The 24,652-nt window shown below is 34.5% G+C and overlaps 1 protein-coding gene across 5 annotated transcripts in view; it reads right to left on the bottom strand.

The window, feature by feature from the left end:
• Positions 1 to 1,388: 1,388 nt before the first annotated feature.
• Positions 1,389 to 24,652, bottom strand: part of LOC113074103 (lysine-specific demethylase 4B-like) — a 47,916-nt gene continuing 24,652 nt past the window's right edge. For 2 of the 5 annotated variants that reach the window (XM_026246829.1, XM_026246830.1), the window contains exons 9-22: positions 24,596 to 24,652; positions 23,316 to 23,545; positions 22,055 to 22,230; positions 21,843 to 21,966; positions 18,458 to 18,636; positions 18,096 to 18,297; positions 13,630 to 13,706; positions 13,443 to 13,498; positions 13,254 to 13,362; positions 7,160 to 7,345; positions 6,920 to 7,087; positions 5,590 to 5,709; positions 4,321 to 4,413; positions 1,391 to 3,276 (exon numbers count right to left, since the gene is read on the bottom strand). The exon at positions 24,596 to 24,652 is cut by the window's right edge and continues 140 nt beyond it. In XM_026246829.1, coding sequence (XP_026102614.1) covers positions 2,932 to 3,276; positions 4,321 to 4,413; positions 5,590 to 5,709; positions 6,920 to 7,087; positions 7,160 to 7,345; positions 13,254 to 13,362; positions 13,443 to 13,498; positions 13,630 to 13,706; positions 18,096 to 18,297; positions 18,458 to 18,636; positions 21,843 to 21,966; positions 22,055 to 22,230; positions 23,316 to 23,545; positions 24,596 to 24,652 — 2,122 coding nt within the window. In that variant the 3' untranslated portion in view covers positions 1,391 to 2,931. Of the gene's footprint in view, positions 3,277 to 4,320; positions 4,414 to 5,589; positions 5,710 to 6,919; positions 7,346 to 13,253; positions 13,363 to 13,442; positions 13,499 to 13,629; positions 13,707 to 18,095; positions 18,298 to 18,457; positions 18,637 to 21,842; positions 21,967 to 22,054; positions 22,231 to 23,315; positions 23,546 to 24,595 lie in introns of all 5 variants that reach the window. The other 3 variants (XM_026246826.1, XM_026246827.1, XM_026246828.1) reach the window with 2 other exon arrangements.

The raw sequence follows: 24,652 nt of genomic DNA, 5'->3' as shown, positions 1-24,652 counted from the left end.
TTTCTACAGATTCTAAGTAAAGTGTTTTAACTTTTCATTAACGATTTATTGAAAGGATTCAATCTGTAACTGTGTTATAGCTTGAACGTACGTACACACACGGAGCTGATGAAGATATGCAGCAGGTAATGAACTCAGGTGTCATTTCACATCTCTTCAGTTCTGCAGCTGTGTCTCGAAATATGTCTGAGCGTTAAAGGATTCATCACTTCATGAACAGAGTTTGTGAGCGAGTGTCACGACGGTGTGCGCGGTGCATTATGGGATCTACAGTTGCGCAAAACAAATACGGACTGAGTTATGCGAAACAATTAGTTATGCGAAACAATTAGACGATATTTTAAAAGCCTAGTTTGGTTTTTAATTAGAAAAAGGCACATTTAGAGCGGCTAAATGTCAATGAGGCTTCGATTTGACAAAACACCTCTCAGATTAATCTTCTTGCATCGGATGATTCATTGTTTTTTTCATAATGGTTTATTTTTAACAGCCCTGGTCTCCGAGAAAAGCTTTTAATCTGTTCGAATGTGATCATTTGAAATGAATAAACAACAATTAACTGACCTCTGAACTTCAGAAATATACTTTTCAGAAAGCAATTTATTAAAATGCCACATTTTCGAGAGGAAAAGCTTGTTATAGGCCAATTGATTTCCATGAACTTTACAGTTGTTTTTGATTACTGGATAAGGATTTGAAGAACAGTTTGGATTACATTTGGGGAAGTCTACTCAATTTGTGAACTGGTTGAATTGATTCATTACAAAGAACTAATTAAAAAGAATATTAAAAACTAAATAGATGAGCAAAAGCCTAGCCAGATGTAATATATTTATAATTATTGATAATCAATTACTACATTCATTCAAGTATTGTATTAATTTATTTGTATTATTCAAACCAGGTTTATCATGGTCAAATACAAAGCACAGTTTCACTTCACATTTTATTACAATCTTTCCTAGTACTTCTGCACAAATAAACATTTGCCATCATCAGTATGCAAGCTGTGGTGGGTTATTTCATTAAACCTGCCTCTTGTGACGTTTCTGTTAATGCAAAGCAGAAATCCCAAAAAACAGAGGAGTACAAATGCCATTGACACACTTCACGTCTACTGTCAGAGCAGCCGTAAGCATCACTGGGGGGTGGGAAACAAACGGTTTTGTGACGAGAACGATGGTTGTCACATTAAACAGAAGGGGAGAGGGATGTGCTTGCAAAGTTCAAAACCTCTGTACACACATATATTATCGTAGAGATGTAATTCAGATATTCTTATATATATATATATATATATATATATATATATATATATATATATATATATATATATATATATATATATATATATATATATATATATGAAAAAAGGACTGTCAATTATGTTTGAAAAATAATGCAATAAAAAGGAACGCAATTAATAATTTTCAAACAGTCTATTTAATGAAAAAATAACCTCGTTTGGGGACTTTCCTTGCATTCATTTACTTTGTATTTTGCACAATTCTCCAAAATCTATGGCATGCTAAAGCAAGTGAATGACTATTCCATATGAAAATCATTTTCAGTTTGACAAAAAAGGTGGAGCAAGGGGTTGTTGGAAGCATCAGAAGAGTGTGGCATCTCCCAAGGCTATGTACTGGGTCCGTTTTGACTTTAGTCTATAACAACAATCATGTCTGTAACGGTCTTATCCAAGTGTTTGTTTCCAAATTAATGGAGGGTTTGCTGGATTAAGCTTTCAGTGCTATTTGAATAATGAACCCACAAGTACCAGTGAAGGAGGCGTGCTGATTGATAATCGCTCGCGTCAGAAGATGAAACAACAAGGATGGCCAAACAACAAGGAGAAAACAAATCCAAAGCGACAACCAGACCCTTTATTTGAATGTGATGGCATTTGATAAGACTAGAAGTTATACTGAAGACAATTTTTCCAATTTGCAAGCAGGACATCTAGTATGTACACCTAATTCTGGGTCACATGACCCGGATCGCCCCTCAGTAGTCTAAGACCTCTATAGCACCTTGAGAAGGCAGATTGCGTATCTGTTTAATATCACCTATGACTATACGCTTAAATGTATGCCACTTCAACCTTTTGAATAAAAATGATATTCAATTTTTTTTTTATCTTTTGACAATATGTTGCAAATATTCACCAAAATAAAAATCAATAAAAATAATAATCAATAACAACAACGGTAATTATAATAAAAAAACAGACAATAGTATTCAATATCAACGTCTACCAAGTATGCTAGAAAAACAATTCATCTGGTGCTGAAAAAGTTTTTATCATAGATTATAGAAGAATACATGAAGATACGCAAATCTATCGTAACACAGATGTGTACGTAAACTGAAAACTGTAGCTTCTGTTGCTGCCATAATTGATTTTGTTTATACAAGTATTAAATCTATATGCGACAAAAGACATTTAAATACTTGTTAAATCCAATGAGCCCAGCAAAAACTCTTCCTGTGACCCCCCGCCCGAACACTTGAGCGTAGAGAAAAATACCCGAAACTGTACAAATTTAGACTGTCTATGTGATCTGTGACCGGGTAGCATGATTTGGCTTGAGTTAGAAAAATATTTTGCACTCGTTTGAGAAAAAAATCAGGTATAAAGTCAACAGCACATACAAGTGAATGATTATCCCATCTGAAAACGTGTGGCAGCTCTTCGTGTTAAGTGAAAGAACCGGAGCGAGGGATCGTGGAAAGGGTCGGAAAAGTGAGGCGTCACCCAAGGGTATGTACTGGGTCTGTTTCAGCTTCAAGCTATGACACGCATGCGTCCCACGCGTTCATAGGTGGGAGACTCGGATTAGCACGACAGCGAATAAATGAAACAAAGACATGCAGTAGATGAATTTAAAATCTGTATGTGTTGACGAATAGCTGGTAGCGCAAAGTGGCGCTTCAATACATCTGCTCAACACCTTGTTCACCCTCTTCTGGAGGAAAGTCAGAGTTGAGGAGAGACTCCATGTAGGCTACGTAACTGGAGCTGTGTGTGTAACTCTCGCTGGGTTCCGGGGCAGGAAGTGTGGCTGCTGTAACAGGAAGTGAGGTGGGGGGAGTCAGGCAGGGGGCAGTGCTGGTGTTTGGAGTAATACTAGCAGGAAGGAAAGTGGTGACTATTTCTGGAGGTAGTGCTGAGGGCTCAATGGCTAGTATTGGAGGCGGTGTCGGCAGACGAGGGCGCTTTGCGGCAAGAGGTTCGTCTGACGGTTGCACCTGAGGTTGCTGTTGGTTCACAGTTGCCTGTTAATAAAAAGAAAAGACAATTATCATTTAGTGACGTCCATCAGAGCTCTCCAAATGGGCTCCAACCAGGGGTGGGCAAAGACCTTTTTTTCAAAATTAGTGTAGAATTTCCTTACCTCAATATATAAGTTGACCTGACCATCACTCTTTTGTGTGTTAAACACAATTTACTAAATATAGACAACTTCCTTTTAATGAAAGATAAATTTAAAAAATAATCATAATTTATGACAAAAATACTATTATAAACTAGGTTAGTGGACAATTCGGCAGCAAAAATTACTCTAGAAAAATCATGAGTGCACAATTTTATAAAATCTAAACATTTAAAAAACAAACATTATTTAATGGGGAACAAATAAAAGCGTCAGACTAAATTTGGTAAAATGTTACATATTGCTCTTTGTTTTGTTGTAAAATACATGAATGAAAAACAAAGTAAATATATTTATATTTAAATATATAGTAAACAATTAAAAGACTTAAATGTATAGCACAGTAATGAGGCAGCAAGATATGATAAATTGATCAGAACAAGAAAGGATATTAATAATCTTTCATTGCGCAAGAATTTATCAATATGAAAGGCTCGAATACGAAGAGGCATAGAGCACGTATGCTCAACTAATGCATAGTATAATATGTCCGTGAGATAGTTTATTGAACCTTTTCTTTGAACAGTTTTAAATTTCAGATAAAAAGAATACATACTCTGCTTTTTTATTACATAGTTTTCCAGACCTGGAAATTACTCAAAACAGTAATTATTGTAATAACAGTAATAACAGAATATTGGATTGGGATCAGTCTCGTCTAACCGCTACCTGATCCGGCAGAAAATGGCAGTATCAGAGACAATACCAACACTGGTTATCAGATCGGCACACCTTCAGCTCCAACTGCACTGTTAGCTTGATAAACCCTCTAGTTTGACAAATACGAAAGCTATGAAGCGTTGCACCTGCACTTTGACTTTACGTTGATGAATTCTGTGTGCAGAAAACATATGGTACTCGGCCTGAAGCAAATAAAAGCGCTTACCAGACGAGACATGACCCTCTTGGGCAGCTCATGGTCCAGAGAGTGAATCTCGCTGCGCTTCAGTAAGATCTGCGTCTCGTCCTGAAACTCCACCTGGAAGGAAATACAGTTTAGATGCCTTGGATCCTTTCCTTAGAACCACTTAAAACTCTTACATTTTTCATCGAAACAACATCCAACAACAACATAAGTTGCAAACTTTCAACCAGTCTGCAATCAACACCCTATTCCACATCAATTCCCAACGGCTTCAAGACCTGTCAGACATACAGGCATCCAGTTACACATCGCCTGCGGCGGGTGGGAGAACGTTTGCCGCGTCTAGCAAAGTCAAAGTGACGTCATGAAAGCGATCGGCGCTTGTTACGAGTGCCAAGTCTCACACGGATCTAATAAATAATTGAGTCTTGTGGTGGAGGAGAGAATCAAGCAGTTTGTTAATGCTGACAGAGGAGTCTCTCAAGAACTCAGCCGAGCAATGAAACACTGTGTGCGTTTGGGTTTTAATGAGAAAGAATCTGACGTGAAGCAAAACTAGTTCATCCAATGTCTCAAACAATGTATTAACACAGTTTGTAAGCCAAAAAAACTGAAACTGGTAGTTTTCTGAGTCACGTTTCCATCCAAATGTGATTTAGAAGACAAATGACGTCTATTCTCAACACCTGTGGTCCATTACACCTTATAAGCTTCATCTACAGACTTCATAAATGCGTCACATCTGCCTAGTTTTCTCATTTTCCCATTATTCTCATCTCTCTTTCACTCAACATGTCAGTGGCTCCTCTGTGCACAAGGAAAGCAAACTTTGCACCAAATGTGGGACTCCTGAAAGACTCGGATAAGATTGGGAATCAATGAATTGAAGACGTAGGTTTATAACCTAAAAATCAGATATCATTGTGAAACTCTACTGATCTGAAGTATATAAGTAAACTAAATACTATACTCAATTACAAATGATTTTATTAAATAGCACATTTTTTTAAACAATTAATTGTTCTAGTTATTGAGATACCCAAAACGGATTCATTTTTGACAATAATTAAATAGATCCATTTCATAGGAGTCAACGATTCACAGATTGAACAACTCTGGTCACACTGTACGATTATTTGTTTGCTGTCTGAAGACGCGTTGCACTTTGCAACATCCATTTAATATCCAATTAAAAAGTAGTTTGGCTTGAAACAGATTACCAAACCAAGTAAATAGTCATAAAAGGGGGGATGAACAAACACAAATGAAACTGAAGGACGTCACAGTTACCTGATAGTATCGGTGGATATGTTCCTTGATGAAAGAAGCGTTGAGAACCCGTCCGTCAAAGGTGTTGACCACCACGAGTTCACCCAGATCTGGAGGGCCGTTCCTCAGGCAGTCATGACTCTGAGACGCAGAAATCACAGAGATGGTGGATCAAACAGGCAGTTGTAGCTCTAAAATCTGATTGGATGAGCCAAATGACTATGCAAAAGCCAACTGGCAACCATAACAACCTGCCGTTAGATTTTAACCAATCAGAGAAATGCATTTTAAAAGGCAATCAGACACAAGAGGATGTACATTACAACGGTTTTTATCATGAACAAGCTACTAAAAACTCTAAAATCTGACTGGATGAGCTGAATTTCAATCAATCAATCTAGATTTAAACCAATTAGCATCCAGGAGCTGCCTTTTAGACAGCAATAAGCCACAATGACATACGTTACAGTTATTATTATTTATTTTTTCATGATTAAGGAGGTTTTAGAATCAGAATCTCTAGAATCTGGTTGGATGAGCCAAGTGAATGCAACAAAGTATGGAAACCGTTTTCCAACACTGAAAAAAAAAAAAGTGCGACTTTTTTCCTTGCAATTCTATCTTTTTCTCAACGTTGTGAATTTATATCACGCCGTTTTGATTTTTTCCTCACAATTCTGACTTTTTCTCTTCAACTGCGAGTTTATATCACGCAATTCTGACTTTTTTCTCTTCAACTGCGAGTTTATATCACGCAATTCTGACTTTTTTCTCTTCAACTGCGAGTTTATATCACGCAATTCTGACTTTTTCTCTTCAACTGCGAGTTTATATCACGCAATTCTGACTTTTTCTCTTCAACTGCGAGTTTATATCACGCAATTCTGACTTTTTCTCTTCAACTGCGAGTTTATATCACGCAATTCTGACTTTTTCTCTTCAACTGCGAGTTTATATCACGCAATTAAAAAATTGGAATTGCTAATTTATATCCCGCACTCTGACAATTTTTTTTTCTCACTCACAACAGCATGTGATAGAGTCAGAATTGCACTGAAATAAACTCACAGTTCTGAGAAATTAAGTCAGAATTGTGATATTTAAACTTTTTCTGATATTTTGAGTATCTCGCAATTCAGAAAAAAAGTTTATATCAAACAATTCTGAGGGAAAAAAAAAATTCTAAATTGTGAGCCACAAACATAAAAAAAACATTAAATAAAATCTAGATTTCCAACTGGATCCAGGACTAAAGCCAGGATACAGCACAAGATGCTGTATGTTACAGTGCTTTTACTAAACTAAAACCAAATGTAAATCCCTTAAAAGTGGCTATTTCTTGGCATCTCACCAGCAGGTTCTCTGGGAAGACGTTATCACAGTAGGAGCCGTCATCAAAGTTGACTTCATAGTAGTTTTGCGTGCCGATGCCGGTGATGGTGCAGCGGTAGAACCAACCATTGCTGCTCTTGCCGATGACCTCCTGACCCAAAGACAGCTCGCGTGAGCCACTTTTGACCTGCAACGGAGGGAAACCGTCAGTTTGAGGATCACCGTGTGCATTAAGATCCCTTCTATGGTGGCTACACACCTTCTGATTGGTCTGTTTGTGTTTGTGGCAGGTGACGGACACCACGTATGGCCAATCAGCTGGCTTCATGACGACTCCAGCGAGGAGGGCACAGGTGACGTGGAAGGAAGTGGAACAGTTGTCCAAAGAGCACTGGATACATGCGCCGAAGATCTGCTTAGTCGTCTTGTGGCAGTAGACACACTTCTGCAAATCGTAACGAAGAAATTACAGCCTTTGTAACATGACAAATTTCCAGGATACTCAATAACAAAAATGTATTTTATCCATCAGGGAAAGGGCCTACTGGAAGTTGGAGCCTAAGCCAAATGCGAGTACACTGCTAGATGTGATCCTGGAGCACAAAACCAATCTAAAGTCTCTGGGGTATATTTGCATCAATAGTCAAAAATGCATTGTATGGGTGAAAATTATAGATTTTTATTTTATGCCAAAAATCATTAGGATATAAAGCAAAGATCACGTTCCATAAAGATATTTTCTAAATTTCCTACCGTAAATATCTCAAAACTTAATTTTTGATTAGTAATATGCATTGCTAATAACTTTATTTGGGCAACGTTAAAGATGATTTCATCAATATTTAGTTTTTGCTCCGTCAGATTCCAGATTTCTAACAAACCATACATCAATGGAAATCTGATTCATTCAGCTTTGAGAAAGTGTATAAGTCTCAGTTAAAAAAAAAAAAAAAAAACCCTTATGACTGGTTTTGTGCTCCAGGGTCACATATAGCTATTAGGCTAATCGTAAACAGTAAAAAAAAAAAAAAACAAACAAACAAAAAAAAGGACGTATTTTCAGAAGTCTATCATTATAAAACATTTATTAATGTGTGGACTAAAATAAAACATCCAAAATGTTTAAAATTACAGTCATTTTTTTAAAGTATAAAAAATGAAAATAAAATTAACAACAACATAAAAATGGACCAAAAAAAATGCAAGAAACAACAAACATTTAATAAACAGAAACAGGAAAAACGAAGCGATTAGCAAAAAATAAAATAAAAAGAATTAAAACAAAAGCAGAAGCCAAACCAAGAAAAACTGAAAGATAAACAGCATAAGAAACTAATAGTGAAAGAAAAAACCTACACAAAAAGAACAGACTAAATAGATAGAAACAGACAGAACAAACAAATATATGAACTAATGAAAACAATGAATGAAAATAAAAAAACAGAATAGAATGAATGGAAAAAGTAGAAAAAGTAAACTAACTAAAAGAAACAAAAAGGAACAAAAACAGAGAAAAGAATGAAAGAAACAAACAAAAAAGAACAGAAACAAAAAAAAAAAAAAACAGCAAGAAAAATGTACAATAATGAACAAGAAAGCAGACATTTAGTAAGAATATATTAAATGAGAAAAAGTGATTTTACGCATCAGAAAAAGGGCGTTTCATACCAGAATGTGGCCTGAGTTTGCAAAGTCAATGCTAAGCAGCTATTAGGCTTTCGGCTAACATTATTTTCAAGCGTCAGCTGGAAACAAAAGTCATTCCATGAGCTCAGCAGATCAGATGAAGACTACAAAGATGAACATCCACTAATAAAGTGAACAAACAGTCCGTTTTGTTTCACATGGACTCACAAAACGCAGAAATCAGGGCTAAGTTTGTGGCACGAGACTGTATTTGCAAATAAAAAGCAGCTGATATTTTAGCATTTTTTTAACATCCTCTCAAAAAAAAAAACATTTTGTGTCTGTTAATCCCTGTCTCTATCCTCTTCTCCTCCCTTTCTGCATAAACCGCCTCCAAATACACACACACACACACACACACACACAGAGGGATATCGACAGGAATAAAGATTCTTTATTAAATTGTCAATACTTCATTTCAGCCTCCTGTGGCCAAGCGGCTGTAATGTACAACGGCCTTTTGATGAGGCGCCAGCTCGGAAATATTTCATCGGCCGGTGAAAGCCTCTGATTTATCATTCGCCAGGGATTGATCGCCAGACAGGCCAACGGACAGGGCAAGGGAAAAGAAAATACATGATTTACGAGCATCAAGCTCTCAGTTATTCATTCATGCATCAAGAGCCGGTGTCCGTTTTGTGTCATGGCGAGCAGGAAGATAAAGCGGCCTCCTTTTGTGCCTGGAAACCAAACACGTGCTAATGGCGACTGGTAGAGCAAGTCAACTGTATGAACTGTAAGAGAGGGTTATGTGCCTCGGCGAAGCATGTTTTTCAAGTAATCATGTGCTGAAGCTGCCTGGGGTTGTGTATTTGTCAGCATAAATGCATTGAGCAGCGTTCAGACATGCAGAGGAGGAGAAAACCTGCCTATATAATCAATGCAGCTCATTTAGCACAGTGAGAAACGACACCTGATTATTCAGCCATTGCACATCATTAATAATGCATCATATATCCTCTGAGAAAGAGAGAGAGAGAGAAACAGCAAAACATGAAAATACAAATTAAAGAAAAACTGAGCAAAGAAAGAGTGAAAGAATGAAAAAGGCAAAAGAAACAAACTAAATGAACAAAAAAAAGAAAACACATAATAATGAACGGATTAATAAAATAAAGCCAAAAGAAAAAATTTCAATGAAAGAATTAGAACAATGATTGAAACAAGTGAGAAATTAAAAGAACGATTGAAAAAAAGCACAAAAAAATTTAACAAAAAGACACAGAAATGGAGAACAAACGATTAACCAAAACAATTACCTAAAAATAAAAAAATAAAATAAATGTACCATGAAAGAATGGAAAGAACAAAACAAAATAAAGTATAAAATAATGAGAAAACAAGCACCCATACAAAAAAAAAAACAGAAAGAACAAACAAAATCTTAATCAGAAATAAAATTAAACTTGAATAACAAATTAATGAAAAAGAAATAACCAAAGAAACAAGCACAAACTTAAGAAATAAATAGAAAATAGAGAAACTAATTAGAAAGAAAAGCACAAATGAAAGATTTTAAAAAATGATGGAAGAAACAGAAAAAGTGAATAAAAAGAAACTAAACTTAAAAGTATAAAAATACAAACAAAGACCAAATAGAATGAAACAATCTAAGAAAAAAAACTAAAGTCCTTTAGGAAAATGAATAAACAAATGAAAGCAGAGAAAACAATACAAAATATTAATTACATTTATATCAATTACAAGTAAAAAGAACAAATGAAATAGAAACATTAAAAAGAAAAACAATGAATGCTGATATGAAAGAAAAGGAAGAATGGAAGAAAGAGAGAACAAACAAGAATGAACAAAAAAAGTAAGTGTAAACAAATAAAATAAATTAAAAACAAATGAAACAGAATCAACAAAAAAAACACTAACAAAAATTACAAAAGAACAAAAGAGAAAAACAATGTAAGAAAATACAATAAATGAAATAAATTAAACAAACTGAAGAAAAAAAACAAAAGCACAAATGAAACAGCGAAAAATGTACAAAACAAAATGAAAAAAGAAAGAAAGTACAAAATGGTGAAAAGATAAACAACGTAAGAAAAACCAAATACAAGGATTGGAAAAATAAAGTGCAACAAACTAATTAGTAATGAACAAAAGCACAGATGAAATGGAACAAACAAATGAACGAATGAATATATACGAATAAAAATGAAAAAAGTAAAAAAAAAAAAAAAAACAGAGAAAAGAAAAACAATGTAAGAAAAAACTAACAGAAATACAAATACGAATTAGTAACGAACAAAAAACAAACATACAAAAGCACAAATGAAATGGAACGAAGAAAAAAATTCTGAATCAACTAAAACTAAAACGCAAATAATGAAAGAAATATTTTTTTTTAAAGTAATAAAATTAAGCTTCAATATAAAAATAGAGAACAAAAGGGAAAAGCAAGAAACAAATGCACAAACACAAATGTAAACAGAGATGGGACCAAGTCACACATGTGCAAGTCTCGAGTAAGTCTCAAGTCTTAACCTTCAAGTCTCAAGTAAGTCCCAAGTATTTTTTTTCTTGGGCAAGTCCAAGTCAAGTCACCTTAATATTGTTATTTTACCTGCAGAATCTGATCTTAATAAAGTTAAAAGACAAGATATAAGTAACTGTCAGTAAATTAAAATAATTTGGATTTGCATTGTAAATACTCATGTTCAGTAAAATACATCATGGAATCAAACAAAATTGTAACTTCCTAAAATTATTTATTTTTCACTTCTGCCAACAGTGTTTGAAATGTTTTACGTTTCAACATTGAGTCCATAAAACAAATAACAGCTAAACATCCAACAGACTCCTCTCTGAACACCTCTCTCCCTCTCTCTCTCTCTTAAACACAGTTTACATACAACATTAAACTGTTACATTTCTCCTCTCTCTCTCTCTCTCACACACACACACACTCTCTCTCTCTCTCTCTCTCTCAGTATAGAATATAAATATGACGTATTTTCAGTTGTTTCATACTTTTTTGTTATGTACAGTACAGACCAAAAGTTTGGACACACCTTCTCATTCAAAGAGTTTCTTTATTTTCATGACTATGTAAATTGTAGAGTCACACTGAAGGCATCAAAAACTATGAATTAACACATGTGGAATTATATATTGAATTATATACATAACAAAAAGTGTGAAACAACCAAAAATATGTCATATTCTTGGTTCTTCAAAGTAGCCACTTTTTGCTTTGATTACTGCTTTGCACACTCTTGGCATTGTCTTGATGAGCTTCAAGAGGTAGTCACCTGAAATGGTCTTCAACAGTCTTGAAGGAGTTCTCCGAGAGATGCTTAGCACTTGTTGGCCCTTTTGCCTTCTGTCTGCGGTCCAGCTCACCCCTAAACCATCTGGATTGGGTTCAGGTCCGGTGACTGTGGAGGCCAGGTCATCTGGCACAGCACCCCATCACTCTCCTTCTTGCTCAAATAGCCCTCGATGCCTTCAGTGTGACTCTACAATTTTCATATTCATGAAAATAAAGAAAACTCTTTGGATGAGAAGGTGTGTCCAAACTTTTGGTCTGTACTGTACATAACAAAAAAGTTTGAAACAACTTAAAATACGTCATATTTATATTCTGTACTGTGTATGTATGTATATATATATATATATGCGCCGCCCCTGGAATGCGTTTTTTTGACGGCCTGCTAGCGGATCATTAGGGGCCGTTCACATCATGTCTTTTGCGCGCGCAAGTTCGTTATTTCCAATGTAGGCGCGGTATGCGCGCTCATAATGGAAGCAACGCGCACGCGTCGCACCGCATCGAGTTAAAACATCTAAACTTTTCATAATGCCGCAAGCGCACCGCAGGTCATGTGACAATAACTAACCAATCAGCTTCATCCTTTCCCGTATCAGCGTTGAAAGCTCAGCTAAGATGAAGGAACAGCTGTTCATAGCTGTATATGGATTGCCATTTTGAAATGAATTTAGTAGCAGAGCTACTGCGAGCGATGTTTAGTGCTGCAAATCCATTTATCCTTTGCTGAAATTTCCGCATCTTCACTGAGAGAGAGCGTGTCATGGATGCTTAGCAACGACAGACGCCCCAGGAGCACTTCTGTCCGAGCGCTTTGGAAAGAAGGAGAAAGCGGCGCGACTAGCGTTTTCCACGCGTTTTTAGGCACGAACTATTGAAGACAAAAGCGATGACCCTCGGTACCTCTCAGGCTGACATGTTGATGTGATGTGATATCTGATTTAAGTGGGCGTGGTGTGTGTAAGGTAGAGAGGGCATGACTGATGATACTGTCCTGATCCAGTCACGACGCTATTCTCAGCCTGCGCTCCAGCTGAGTAATCAACTTTATTTAAAAAAAAATAATTTATATATTTTATATTCAAACTGAAAACATGATGTGATTAACACTCAAGTCATTCAAGTCATCGTGTCTCAAGTCAAGTCAAGTCCCGAGTCTTTAACTTCCAAGTCCGAGTCAAGTCTCAAGTCCTAAAAATAGCGACTCGAGTCAACTCGAGTCCAAGTCACCAAGTCACAAGTCCCCATGTCTGAATGTAAAAGACGGACATCTACGACAGAAATTAAAGGAAGCGCAAACGAGCAAATTAACAATCAGAGAGATCTCCATTTGAGAACATTATGTGGTAAAACAACGAAGAGGACTGTGGTTTCACCGCTGACTCACCAAACTCTTCCTGGTGTCGGGGACAGCCGTCACGTCCACAGGCTCTCGCTCCACAGCGTTAACGAAACGAGCCTCGGCTACAGCGATGGCACAGATCACGTGAACCCACCTGCGGATGGGACATCAAACACATGAACAGATGTCGCGTATCTCCTCGCGATATGAGAGAAACAGTTCGAGATGTTAGACCTGTCATCTGTGGTTTTCTTCAAAGCTCCTCCTCTTAAACTGCACAAACAGCAGCCCTGCGACGAATAAACAACTCCAATCATGGACCGAATAAAGTTAACGCAACAGTAAATGTGCTATATAGAAGTTCAACGTACACAATTTTTAATATCAATGATTTTAAATGATCTATGTTTGCGATACTTACCGCTGTCCAGTCGGCCGCAGTGCACCGAGAACACATCCAGCCGTCCCGTTTCGTTTCGGGATTTACGCCGTAACAACCTGATGGAAACGAGAACAGACACTTAGCTGTCTTTGAACCAAACTGATAAATGTACGTTCGGATTTAATTATTAAACAGACCGTGTATTTATTAATTATTGTATTATTAAAGAAAACAATACAAAATTTTAATACAATTTTAGTAAAAAGAACAAACGAAAATAAAGAAAACATTAAAGAGAAAAAACAATGAATGCAGATATGAAAGAACAGAAATAACGGGAGAGAGAACAAACAAAAGAATGAACGAAAGGTTTAGCAATTAACTAAAACAAATATAAAAACAAGTAAACAAATTAAAAACAAAACAAACAAAGAATGAACCAAAAAAAAATAAACGAAAAATTACAAATTAACAAAAAAGAAAAACAATGTTAGTAAATACAATAAATAAAACAAATTAAACAAACTGAGTAGTAATGAACAAAAAACAAAAGCTCAAATGAAACCGAACAAACAAATGAACAAGCGAAAAATGTACGGACTAAAATGAAAAAAGTAAAAAAAGAAAAAAAAACAGCGAAAAAGAAAACAAACAACGTAAGAAAAAACAAATACAAGGATAGAAAAACTAAAGTGCAACAAACTAATTAGTAATGAACAAAAGCACAGATGAAACAGAACAGACAAATGAACGAATGAAAAAACTGATTAACTAAAATGAAAAGGTAAAAAAGAACAAAACGGCGAAAAAGAAAAATAACACAAGTTATTAAACGATTCACCAATGTATGCTATTTACTAAGATAAACTGTTTCTGTAATTTAGAGCAAAGCAAGAACAAGCAAAATGCATATTTGAAACAAAAGCAAACAAAACAAACAAAAAAATTATGGGAGCAAAATTTAATTGATAAAGAAATGAAGGATAAAGTCAATGAAAAAAATAAAAATACAACAAATGAATGAGTAAAATAAGTAAAAACTATTATTTGAATATATTGTGTATTATTAAATAGTTAAATGTTTTTTCGTGGAAAATTTTTCTAAAAAGTTACACAAAAAAAAAGTAAACACAAAAGAGAATAAATGAAAACTAGTGAAATCAAACAAAACTACAATATATTAAGTAAACTGTTTAAGATTCACTAGTCTATGTTATTGAAAAAAAAAAAACTTTTTGTAATTTTTCATTAAAAAACAACTATCAACCTATGTTAAATATGAAATAATGAAAAGATGAAAGAAAATGAGCAAAAACTAACAAGGTCATTAAAACAAATCAAACGAACCAAAGAATTAATGAAAAACAAAACAAAAGGAAAAACAAAAATTGTATATTAAATATTGTGTATGAGTCACTAATATATTTTACTTAAATAAGAATGTAAGCAGGGTCAAACAATACTTCTTACAAAAACAATTAAATTACAATTTATAAAATCCCGAATACTGACATTTGGTTGGAAACACATTGTTAAACAAGTCGCAAAGCCGTTTCAAGTCATTAATCGTCAGAAATATGTAAAATCTTTTTAGTTTTCAGCCCATGTTCAGGGAAGCCATTTCCGACAGAGTTCAAGTGTACGAGCGCTTAAGAAAAACCCAAAATAGCATGAAGAAACTAACAAGCTGTCTATCACTTCAAGGACTCTTTTTCAAGCCTTTGGAAAGCAAACAAGCTGGAGATGCTGTTGTTGTTACTCTTGGGTTAATTTGGGTCGGTGGCTCGCTGTCGTCTCTGTAAGAGGAAGTCCAGGGAATTTGGGCGTTTAAAACACCTCCAGGGAGCCACGGGATCTACTTTCAGCAGGAAACTCACGGCGTGGAGACAGTTAATGATAGTGAGAAGCCACCAGAGGTAAAAATGTAGTGGTCTTACCACAGTAAAGGGGTTTTGATACAGTAAAATATCTATCATATATGGCTTGGAAGAATAAAATGATAAAAAACAAGATTTTTATTTCAAATAATTGCAAAAATAAAAATGGATATTATTATTATTATTTTATTGAAATTATATATGAAAACATAAACAGAAGAAGAACAGACAAATAAATATAAACAAAAAATAAAATAATTAAGTAATGAATTGGAGATGAAAAAGACAAAAAATGACAAGAATGAACAAAAACAAAAAATATTTGTTATACACACACACACACACACACACTAATAATAATAGCTATTATTATTATTAATAAATTATTTATTATTATTATTTTAAAAAGAACAAATGAAAGAAAACATTTAAAGAAAACACAATGCAATAAATTAATGAAAAACAAAAGTCAAAAATGACAAAAAAAAAAAAAAAAAAAAAACTCAAATTAAATGCAAATAAAATGAGAATAACAAAGGAAAGAAACAAAGAAATTAAATGACAAAAAGACAAAAAAAAAGTATAGGAAAAAGCAGAAACCAAAGAACAAACAAAACAAAAGATATGTATGTGTATATAATTACATAAAATATAACAATAATACTAATATATTATAATTATAAAAAGGAAAACAAACAAAAGAAAAACAAACAGAATACAAAAGTATGAAACAGAAAGAATTTACAACTGACAAAACAGAAAGAAAAAAAAATAAAATCTGAATAAACCAAAGAGAAAACAAAACAAAAAGTAAAACAATTATACAAAAAACTAAACAAAAAAAATGCACAAAAAACGAAGAAAATAACTATATTAACAAAAGAAAATAATTATTATTATTAATACTAATATTTATATTATTCTTATTATTATTGTACCAGTCTTAATAATAAGAGTTGTCATAATCAACACTTCCACTAATTAACACACTATAACCGTAGGCTGCTAACAGTCCTCGATGCAGTAATATATAACCGAGCTACATCTTAATCAAACGTGGGTCATCAGGCGAGATTTATGAGCCGGAAACCTCAGTTTTTCATAAGCTGTGCTTCTTTCAGAGAGCTTGAGAAGAGCTGACAGCAGCACAGGTAAAATATGAGCAAGTACTCTTCTGATGACTGGAATCAGTCTGACAGAGCGAAAACAGAGAGCAGCGCTAAAGTGATTAGCGCTGCTAAAAGCAGAGCAAGACCGCACTTCATAAATCCAAACAACTCGCCGTAATCAACTCACAAACTTACGTATCCCAACGTTTTTTAGCACACTGACATAAATCCGTCGCTCTTTCGCAAGTAAATATAATCATATCATCAGCCGACTGGAAATATCACGGCCGAACGCTTCTGGAAAACACAAAAACATCAAGAAAACTGAACTAGTTTGGTCTAGACTGCCATTTTTTAACCCAGATGCTGGTGTTCATCTCGACAAACGGCTAATTGGCTAACTGCGCGGCTTTAGACTAGCGGCGTGGAGAGAAACCCCTCGAAACGAGACACTTTCTCCTCTTCGTGAGGTTTTTTTCTGTGCTCGTCTGAGTTGGGTTCAGCCTGACTGACGGTAAATTGGCTCTCGAGGCCCTGCCACCAGATAAAGCCTGAATCAAGGGCGTTTATTAGCACAAACAGACTGAAAAATGCAGATTGGTGTGAAGGAGGCAAACAAACAACTGAAGATACAGATGCAGACGTGAAAGACGGGACAGATTTTGAAGTAAACTATTTCCTTTTTAAGAAACTACAACAACACTAATGGTCTGAAACTACATTCATTAAATATGCATTTTTTAAAGGAACAAATAAAAGGCACTTTTTACTCATACAATAAAGTCCAAATATAGCCAACATATATCCAAAAATAAACTTTTTATTTTTATAGATGTTAGCTCTATTTTGACTAACACATATGATAATATACTAAATATATTATGAATAATTATTTTTATTATATTTTATACTTTTATAAATAAATGGGCATGTCCAATGAAGCCAATTTCTAAAAAATAATAATAATAAATAAAAAATATTGTTCATTATCATTTATACTTAAATAAATGTTAATTTAATATTACATTTTTGTTTATACATTGTTTATTTGTCTAAGTAAAGCTATATATAATTCATAAAAAAATTAACAGCTTGTTTTAAAAATTTTATTATATTTATATATATTATAATACAGTATAAAAATGTATTTGCATTATTATAAATAAATGTATTTGTTCTTAATAATAAATGCTTATTTTAAATAAAATAAATAATATTTATATGCTTTTAGAAACTAGCAAAAAAAAAAAAAAATTGTTCAAAATCACTTCACTTGGTTCTTAATATTAAGGATTTTTTAAGGATTGTTTTATATATATATATATGTGTGTGTGTGTGTGTGTGTGTGTGTCCAAGCTATATATACATAAAGTATGAACTTAGTTGAAGGCATCCATCGAGCACATTTGTATGAATGAATGATTAAACAGCAGCACAGTGTTCTGTGTGAACGGCTCTTATCATGACATCAAAGCCATCTTTGGATCACGAGAAGCACATGTGAGGTGTGTGAGCTCACTTGTGTGGACTTGTAGGCCGCAGCAGCCACAGGACAGCAGGACACTGGTGCCGTCGTCACCGATGTGAGAGTTCGACGGCAGCGGCTCTGTGTTTTCAGCTCCTGCGCTGAAGCACATCTCTGGAACCAGTGGACGGGTGCGAGAGCCGACCCGGGACACCAGACCAGACATGTCCGAGAGGTGGAAGGGGTCCTTAAGAGGCTAAACACACACAAACACATGAGAGAGAAGAACATGCTAAACCACAGAGAAACGTACAAGGAAATTAATCGGGTCCAAAGAAGCTTAGAAGTGAACCAGATTTTGCGCCGATAGCCAAAAGTCTGTTTTAGTGCTTTGATAGTGCTGCACAGTGCATTACCTGTGTGTACGGACAGAAGAGCGTGCAGACGGCGCAGTGCGGCTCGATGGTCGCCATCGCAGCGTTGAACTGTTTCTCGGCCAGGAAGTTTGGCACGCGGTTCTGCCACAGCGCGCTCTCCTCAGACTTCTTGGCCTCCGGCGGAACGTCGCCACCTACAGGCAGCCCAGAGTACAGCTCTACAGAAACACACAGAGACGATACACTCAAGAGTCACTCTTCCGAAGAGATACACAATACAACAATCACTGTACAAAACTAGATAGATAGAGCGACAGAATGATAGAACGATAGATAGGTTGAACAATAGATAGATAGCGTCAGAACGATAGAGCGACACACAGACAGAATGATAGATCAAACAGACGAACGATAGATAGATAGATAGAGTGAAAGAATGATAGAACAAGAGAGCGACAGACAGAATGATAGAATGAATGAACGATAGATAGACAGATAGATAGAGTGACAGAATGATAGATAGAACGATATATAGAGAGCGTCAGAATGATAGAATGATAGAGCGACAGACAGATAGAATGAACGATAGATAGAGCGACAGAATGATAGAGCAACAGATAGACAGATAGAATGACAGAGCGATAGATAGATAGATAGACAGACAGAGAGGGACAGAATGATAGAGCGACAGACAGATAGATAAAATGATAGAACGATAGAATGAAAGAGACAGAGTGACAGATTGATAGAACAAAAGTGAAAGACAGACAGATAGTGACAGAAAGATAGAACGATAGAGCGACAGACAGAAAGAATGATAGAACGAACAATAGACAGAGCGACAGAATGATAGAGCAACAGAGACAGATAGAATGATAGAATGATAGAACTATAGATAGATAGATAGATAGATAGATAGAATGACAGATAGATAGATAGATAGATAGATAGATAGATAGATAGATAGATAGATAGATAGATAGATAGATAGACAGACAGACAGACAGGGACAGAATTATAGAGCGACAGACAGACAGATAGAATGATAGAACGTTAGATAGAGTGACAGACAGAAAGAATGATAGAACGAATGATAGACAGAGCGACAGAATGATAGAGCAACAGAGACAGAATGATAGAACTATAGATAAATAGATAGATAGATAGACAGACAGACAGACAGAGAGGGACAGAATTATAGAGCGACAGACAGACAGATAGAATGATAGAACGTTAGATAGAGCGACAGAATAATAGAATGACAGAGCGACAAACAGACAGATATAATGATAGAATGAAAGCCTGATAGAGTGCCAGAATTATAGAACAATAGAGTAACAGACAGACGACTAAGCTACATAAGAATTTTAATATGAATCTCTCTCATAAGCACTAAAATCCACATTTTAGAGGTAAAAGAATCATATAAAAGTGAAACATGGCTCAGTATGAGTGCTGTCCTCTTTCTCTGAGGCGTGACTCAACAGACAGCAGCTTTGATGCCCCTCTGTCCTGTATTTTGCCCCCTACAGTGACAGCAGGTGGTGAGGATTTACAGCTGTCTGTCTGTTCATAACACACAGCACAGACAAATCAATAACCGTCTTTCAGCCGCCCGTCTCATAAAGCACTGATTGTTTGTGGCTGCTTTCTTTCATACTTTATTGCTTTTGCTCTTTGTGTCGCGAGTGCACACCTTCACAACAAACAAACAAAAAAAACTACATCTTGACATCAAACAAGAACGCTCTGAAATAAAATGAAATGTGCTAAAAACATTCATATATATTGTAGAAACATATCTAACTTTTAACAACTTTATCCTCAGATATCAGACATTAATCTAGGATGCCAACTTGCTTCTGTTCTCCAGAGCTACATGTGAAAACAATATTGCAATATTTCTCATAGTACCCTATGAAAACAAAAATACAACATTGCGGTTTTCATAATAATATTATATAAAAAATATTGTAATTTAATAACATGCATTGTCATAAATTGAGCCTCATTTCAGAAACACTGAATCATTTGTAAACTTTTTTGTAAAACTTTCTTGCTTAAGTTTTTCACTATTTCAACAATAAAAAAACATTCATTAAAATACTTTTACGAAGTTTATGAAGTCTTAAATTTCATTTATGAGAAACAAGAAAAAAAATCAAATAAAATATCTCTTATTTAAATGTGAAAATTTAATCAAGATGGTTTTCACAAGCAATTCTATGAACCAATTTTTCATTTTTATTCAATTTTATGATTTTACAATTTTATCGTATACATAAGAACCAAACATACACTTTTTTACCATTTTAATGATTGTCATTTATTATACTTGCAAAACAAAATATGGGTTTTTCTTTTTTTTGTAAAAATATTCTAACATAATTCAACAAATTATGAAATAATGGTTTTACAAATGCCATTAGATTTTTTTGTGGACATTATTACAAACTGCATTTTAAAAAAAAGCAACACTTAATTCCAGAATATCTTTGCAAACAATTTCACGATTTTATGACCATCATTGCTAACGCAAACAAAACCGTAAAACTATTCTAAAGCAAATTCAACAATTTAAGCAAGAAGTGATTTATGAATGTCATTCGATTCGATGGACATCATTATGAACTTCTTCATATCACAACTTAAGTGTTTTCAACCACACAATGTTTATTTTAGATTTCAGACATTACAATACACAAAAGAACTTGGACAAATGCAGATTAATGTCTATGGAAGTGGTGTTAAACTACCAAATATATTTACTTACAATTATTTGAAAATCGGAATATCAGATATTTCATAATATAGTTAACATGTAATTTTTTTTATATAAAAAGTAAAAATTTAACTCAATACATGCCTTATACACAGCTATTGTAGCTGTGGTGTGTTTTGTGAAAAGCATGACGCATTTCCATGAAAACGGTAAGGATACATTCTAATATAACAGTAGCCGAAAAAAAAACATGTGAAAAGGTTATATGATTTTACAAACATTCGTTTTTTCACGTATATTACTACAGATTGCATTTAAAGTACACATAAAACCTGTTAATGAATGAACAACTAAAATATACAATTACGAACAACCTTCCGAACAATTTTAATTTTCCGCACATTACTTCAAATGTAATTTTTTATTCTTGATGCATGCAAGAATGGTTTTATGAACATCATTACGAAATTATGATGAAACATAAAACATGCACGGAGAATGTAAATCTGTTCTAGCGTAAAATGTTGCACTGAAACTTTAAGTGAAAATTAATGTTTTTGAAGAACAATTCACATAGGAATCTGCATGCATGTCATAAATGAGGCCCAAAAAATTAATAGTAAAATTCCAGGGGAAATTTTATAATTAAAGTATATTGCGCTTAATGTTTATCGTTGATGATGTCATGAATGCATTACTTACCCTCATCGCTGGAGGCTTCCTGTTTGACTATGGAGTGAGGAGAGCGCATGGGTGGCTTGCTGAACGGATGTCTTCGGCTCTTCTTCACCTCAACTTTCTTCTTCAGTTTCGTGAAAGGTTTTGGCTGAAAGCAAAAACATTTAACTGTTATTCACCTCAACGTTTAATTGAAATCCTAAAAAAACGCTTTTGGGACCAGAGAAGCTGCTCACCTGCAGGCCGGGAGCAGCTCCATTACTCTGGTCCTGAATGTCGGTGGAAGCAAATTGCTCAAACACCTGCTGGAAGGAGAGATCGTCGGGATGCTTCGGTTTCTTCTTTTTCTTCTTCTTCTTCTCCTCTCCGTTTTCCGATGGAGGATCCTGAGATTCTGTTTTTATATCTTCAGCTGCAAAGATGAATGAATGTGAAGAAAATACAAAATCACACATTCAGTAATAAGAAGGCATTTGCTAGGGTTTATGATATTACAAGATATCGGCATCAACATCGGCTGTCAAAAAACACATATCGGTTGACCACTACACACAGCGCTTCTGAACTTCTGATTTCTTCCAATATAGGGACAGGAGACTTGTCAGTCAATAAGTGAAAGAACTCTGATATTTTATTGTAAATTAAAAAGTAATGCGTTACTTTTTACTAGTTACTCAGATTACTCCGATATATTATTGTAAATTAAAAGGTAATGCGTTACTTTTTACTAGTTACTCAGATTACTCCGTTACACCGATGTTTTATTGTAAATTAATAAGTAATGCATTACTTTTTACTAGTTACTCAGATTACTTGGTTACTCCGATATTTTATTGTAAATTAAAGAGTAATGCGTTACTTTTTACTAGTTACTCAGATTACACAGTAACTCCGATATTTTATTGAAAATTCAAAAGTAATGCGTTACTTTTTACTAGTTACTCAGATTACTCAGTAACTCCGATATTTTATTGAAAATTCAAAAGTAATGCGTTACTTTTTACTAGTTACTCAGATTACTCCGTTACTCCAATATTTTATCGAAAATTCAAAAGTAATGCGTTACTTTTTACTAGTTACTCAGATTACTCCGTTACTCCAATATTTTATTGAAAATTCAAAAGTAATGCCTTACTTTTTACTAGTTACTCAGATTACTCCGTTACTCCAACATTTTATTGTAAATTAAAAAGTAATGCGTTACTTTTTACTAGTTACTCAGATTACTCAGTAACTCTGATATTTTATTGTAAATTAAAAAGTAATGCGTTACTTTTTACTAGTTACTCAGATTACTCAGTAACTCCGATATTTTATTGTCAATTAAAAAGTAATGCGTTACTTTTTACTAGTTACTCAGATTACTCCATTACTCCAATATTTTATTGTAAATTAAAAAGTAATGAGTTACTTTTTACTAGTTACTTGAAGTAATCTGATAATGTAACTCGCGTTATCCCCAGCACTGGCTATATGGTAAGAGTTTTCTTGCATCACCTTCTAAACGGAGCGCTGCTTCCGCCTGCTCCTGCTCCTCCCTCTCCAGCGCCTCCAGTGTGAGGAGTGCCTCCCGCGCCATGCGCTCGTCCTTCTGCTGCCGCCGCTGCTGCTCGCGCTCCTCCACCTTGAGCAGGTATTCACTCATGTCCAGCTCTACTCCCTCCATTTCCAGAACCTTCACCTCCTCCAGCTTCAGACGGCGGAACTGTTTCACCTTCGCTTGAACTCTATGACAAACATCGCAAATGGACAACTAATTTATTTCAACACTATCGATTAGCAATTTAGTAGTTCTCATTTATTATGATTCAAAGAGTAAACATCAAAGGTCGATAAAACTTTTATTTCAAACAACATTTACAACTAGATATAGATAGATATTTTTACTACAATCCGAACAGTAAAGGTCAAGAGGTATATAAAAAAAAAAACTTTGCCAGAACTCTACAAATATAATTTTATTTTATTTCAAATCAAACTTTTCCCACTTGATGGTCTTTATTAATTACGATTTAAGCAGTAAAGAACAAAGATACTCAAAATCTTCATAGAAGCAAAAAAAAAAAAAAAATTTCTCCACTTGATAGTTTTTATTACGAATCAAATAGAAAATCTCCTACACTCTACAAAAAAATGACGGAAATGGATAAACTTTTATTTCAACACAAACCTTTTTGCTGTTTTGCAAACGATTAGAACAGAGGTCAATAAAACCTTAAAAATAAAAACATTTGCCTGAGCTCTACGACAAATACTTAAAACGAAACGAACTTTTTTTCAAAACAAATTTTTCCGACTTGATAAAATGGTTTAAGATCCTAACAATAAAGGTCATTTCACGTCCACGGTAAATTCTCACAGAGACATCGTTAAAAAAATGCATTTAGTGCACTTATTTAGACCAGTTTAAAAAAAAAAAAAAATTTAAGTTACAAATGTTCAATGATATTAACCATTAACCAATGATAATTTAACCATGAACGTTCTAACGTGACATTCCAACATCATGCCATTGCATCCTTTTACTATTATAATTCCATATATTATTTTAATTTAACAATGTATTGTGTTTCGCATTAAAAGCACATAATAAATACAGTACTTACACAGATTTTCACATTCACACATAGTTAAAATTAAACCGTGAGTTTGCGAAAAGCGAGTTTTTTTGTTCAGGGGCCTGATTATTTTTTTTTTCTAAAATCAATGATGAAGACAACTAACAGATTTTCGTTGCAAAAAACAAAACAAAAAAGAAACACTGAACATTTCGGCACCTGCGCAGGAGTTTCTCTCTGTACGTGACTCTGGTTTTCCTCCAGTGCTCCAGCTCG

Source organism: Carassius auratus, unplaced genomic scaffold (assembly GCF_003368295.1).
Source record: "Carassius auratus strain Wakin unplaced genomic scaffold, ASM336829v1 scaf_tig00013688, whole genome shotgun sequence".
In the NCBI taxonomy this organism is placed as follows: domain Eukaryota; kingdom Metazoa; phylum Chordata; class Actinopteri; order Cypriniformes; family Cyprinidae; genus Carassius; species Carassius auratus.
Note: the sequence above shows the minus strand (reverse complement) of the source record. Positions and strands in the feature narration are given on the sequence as shown.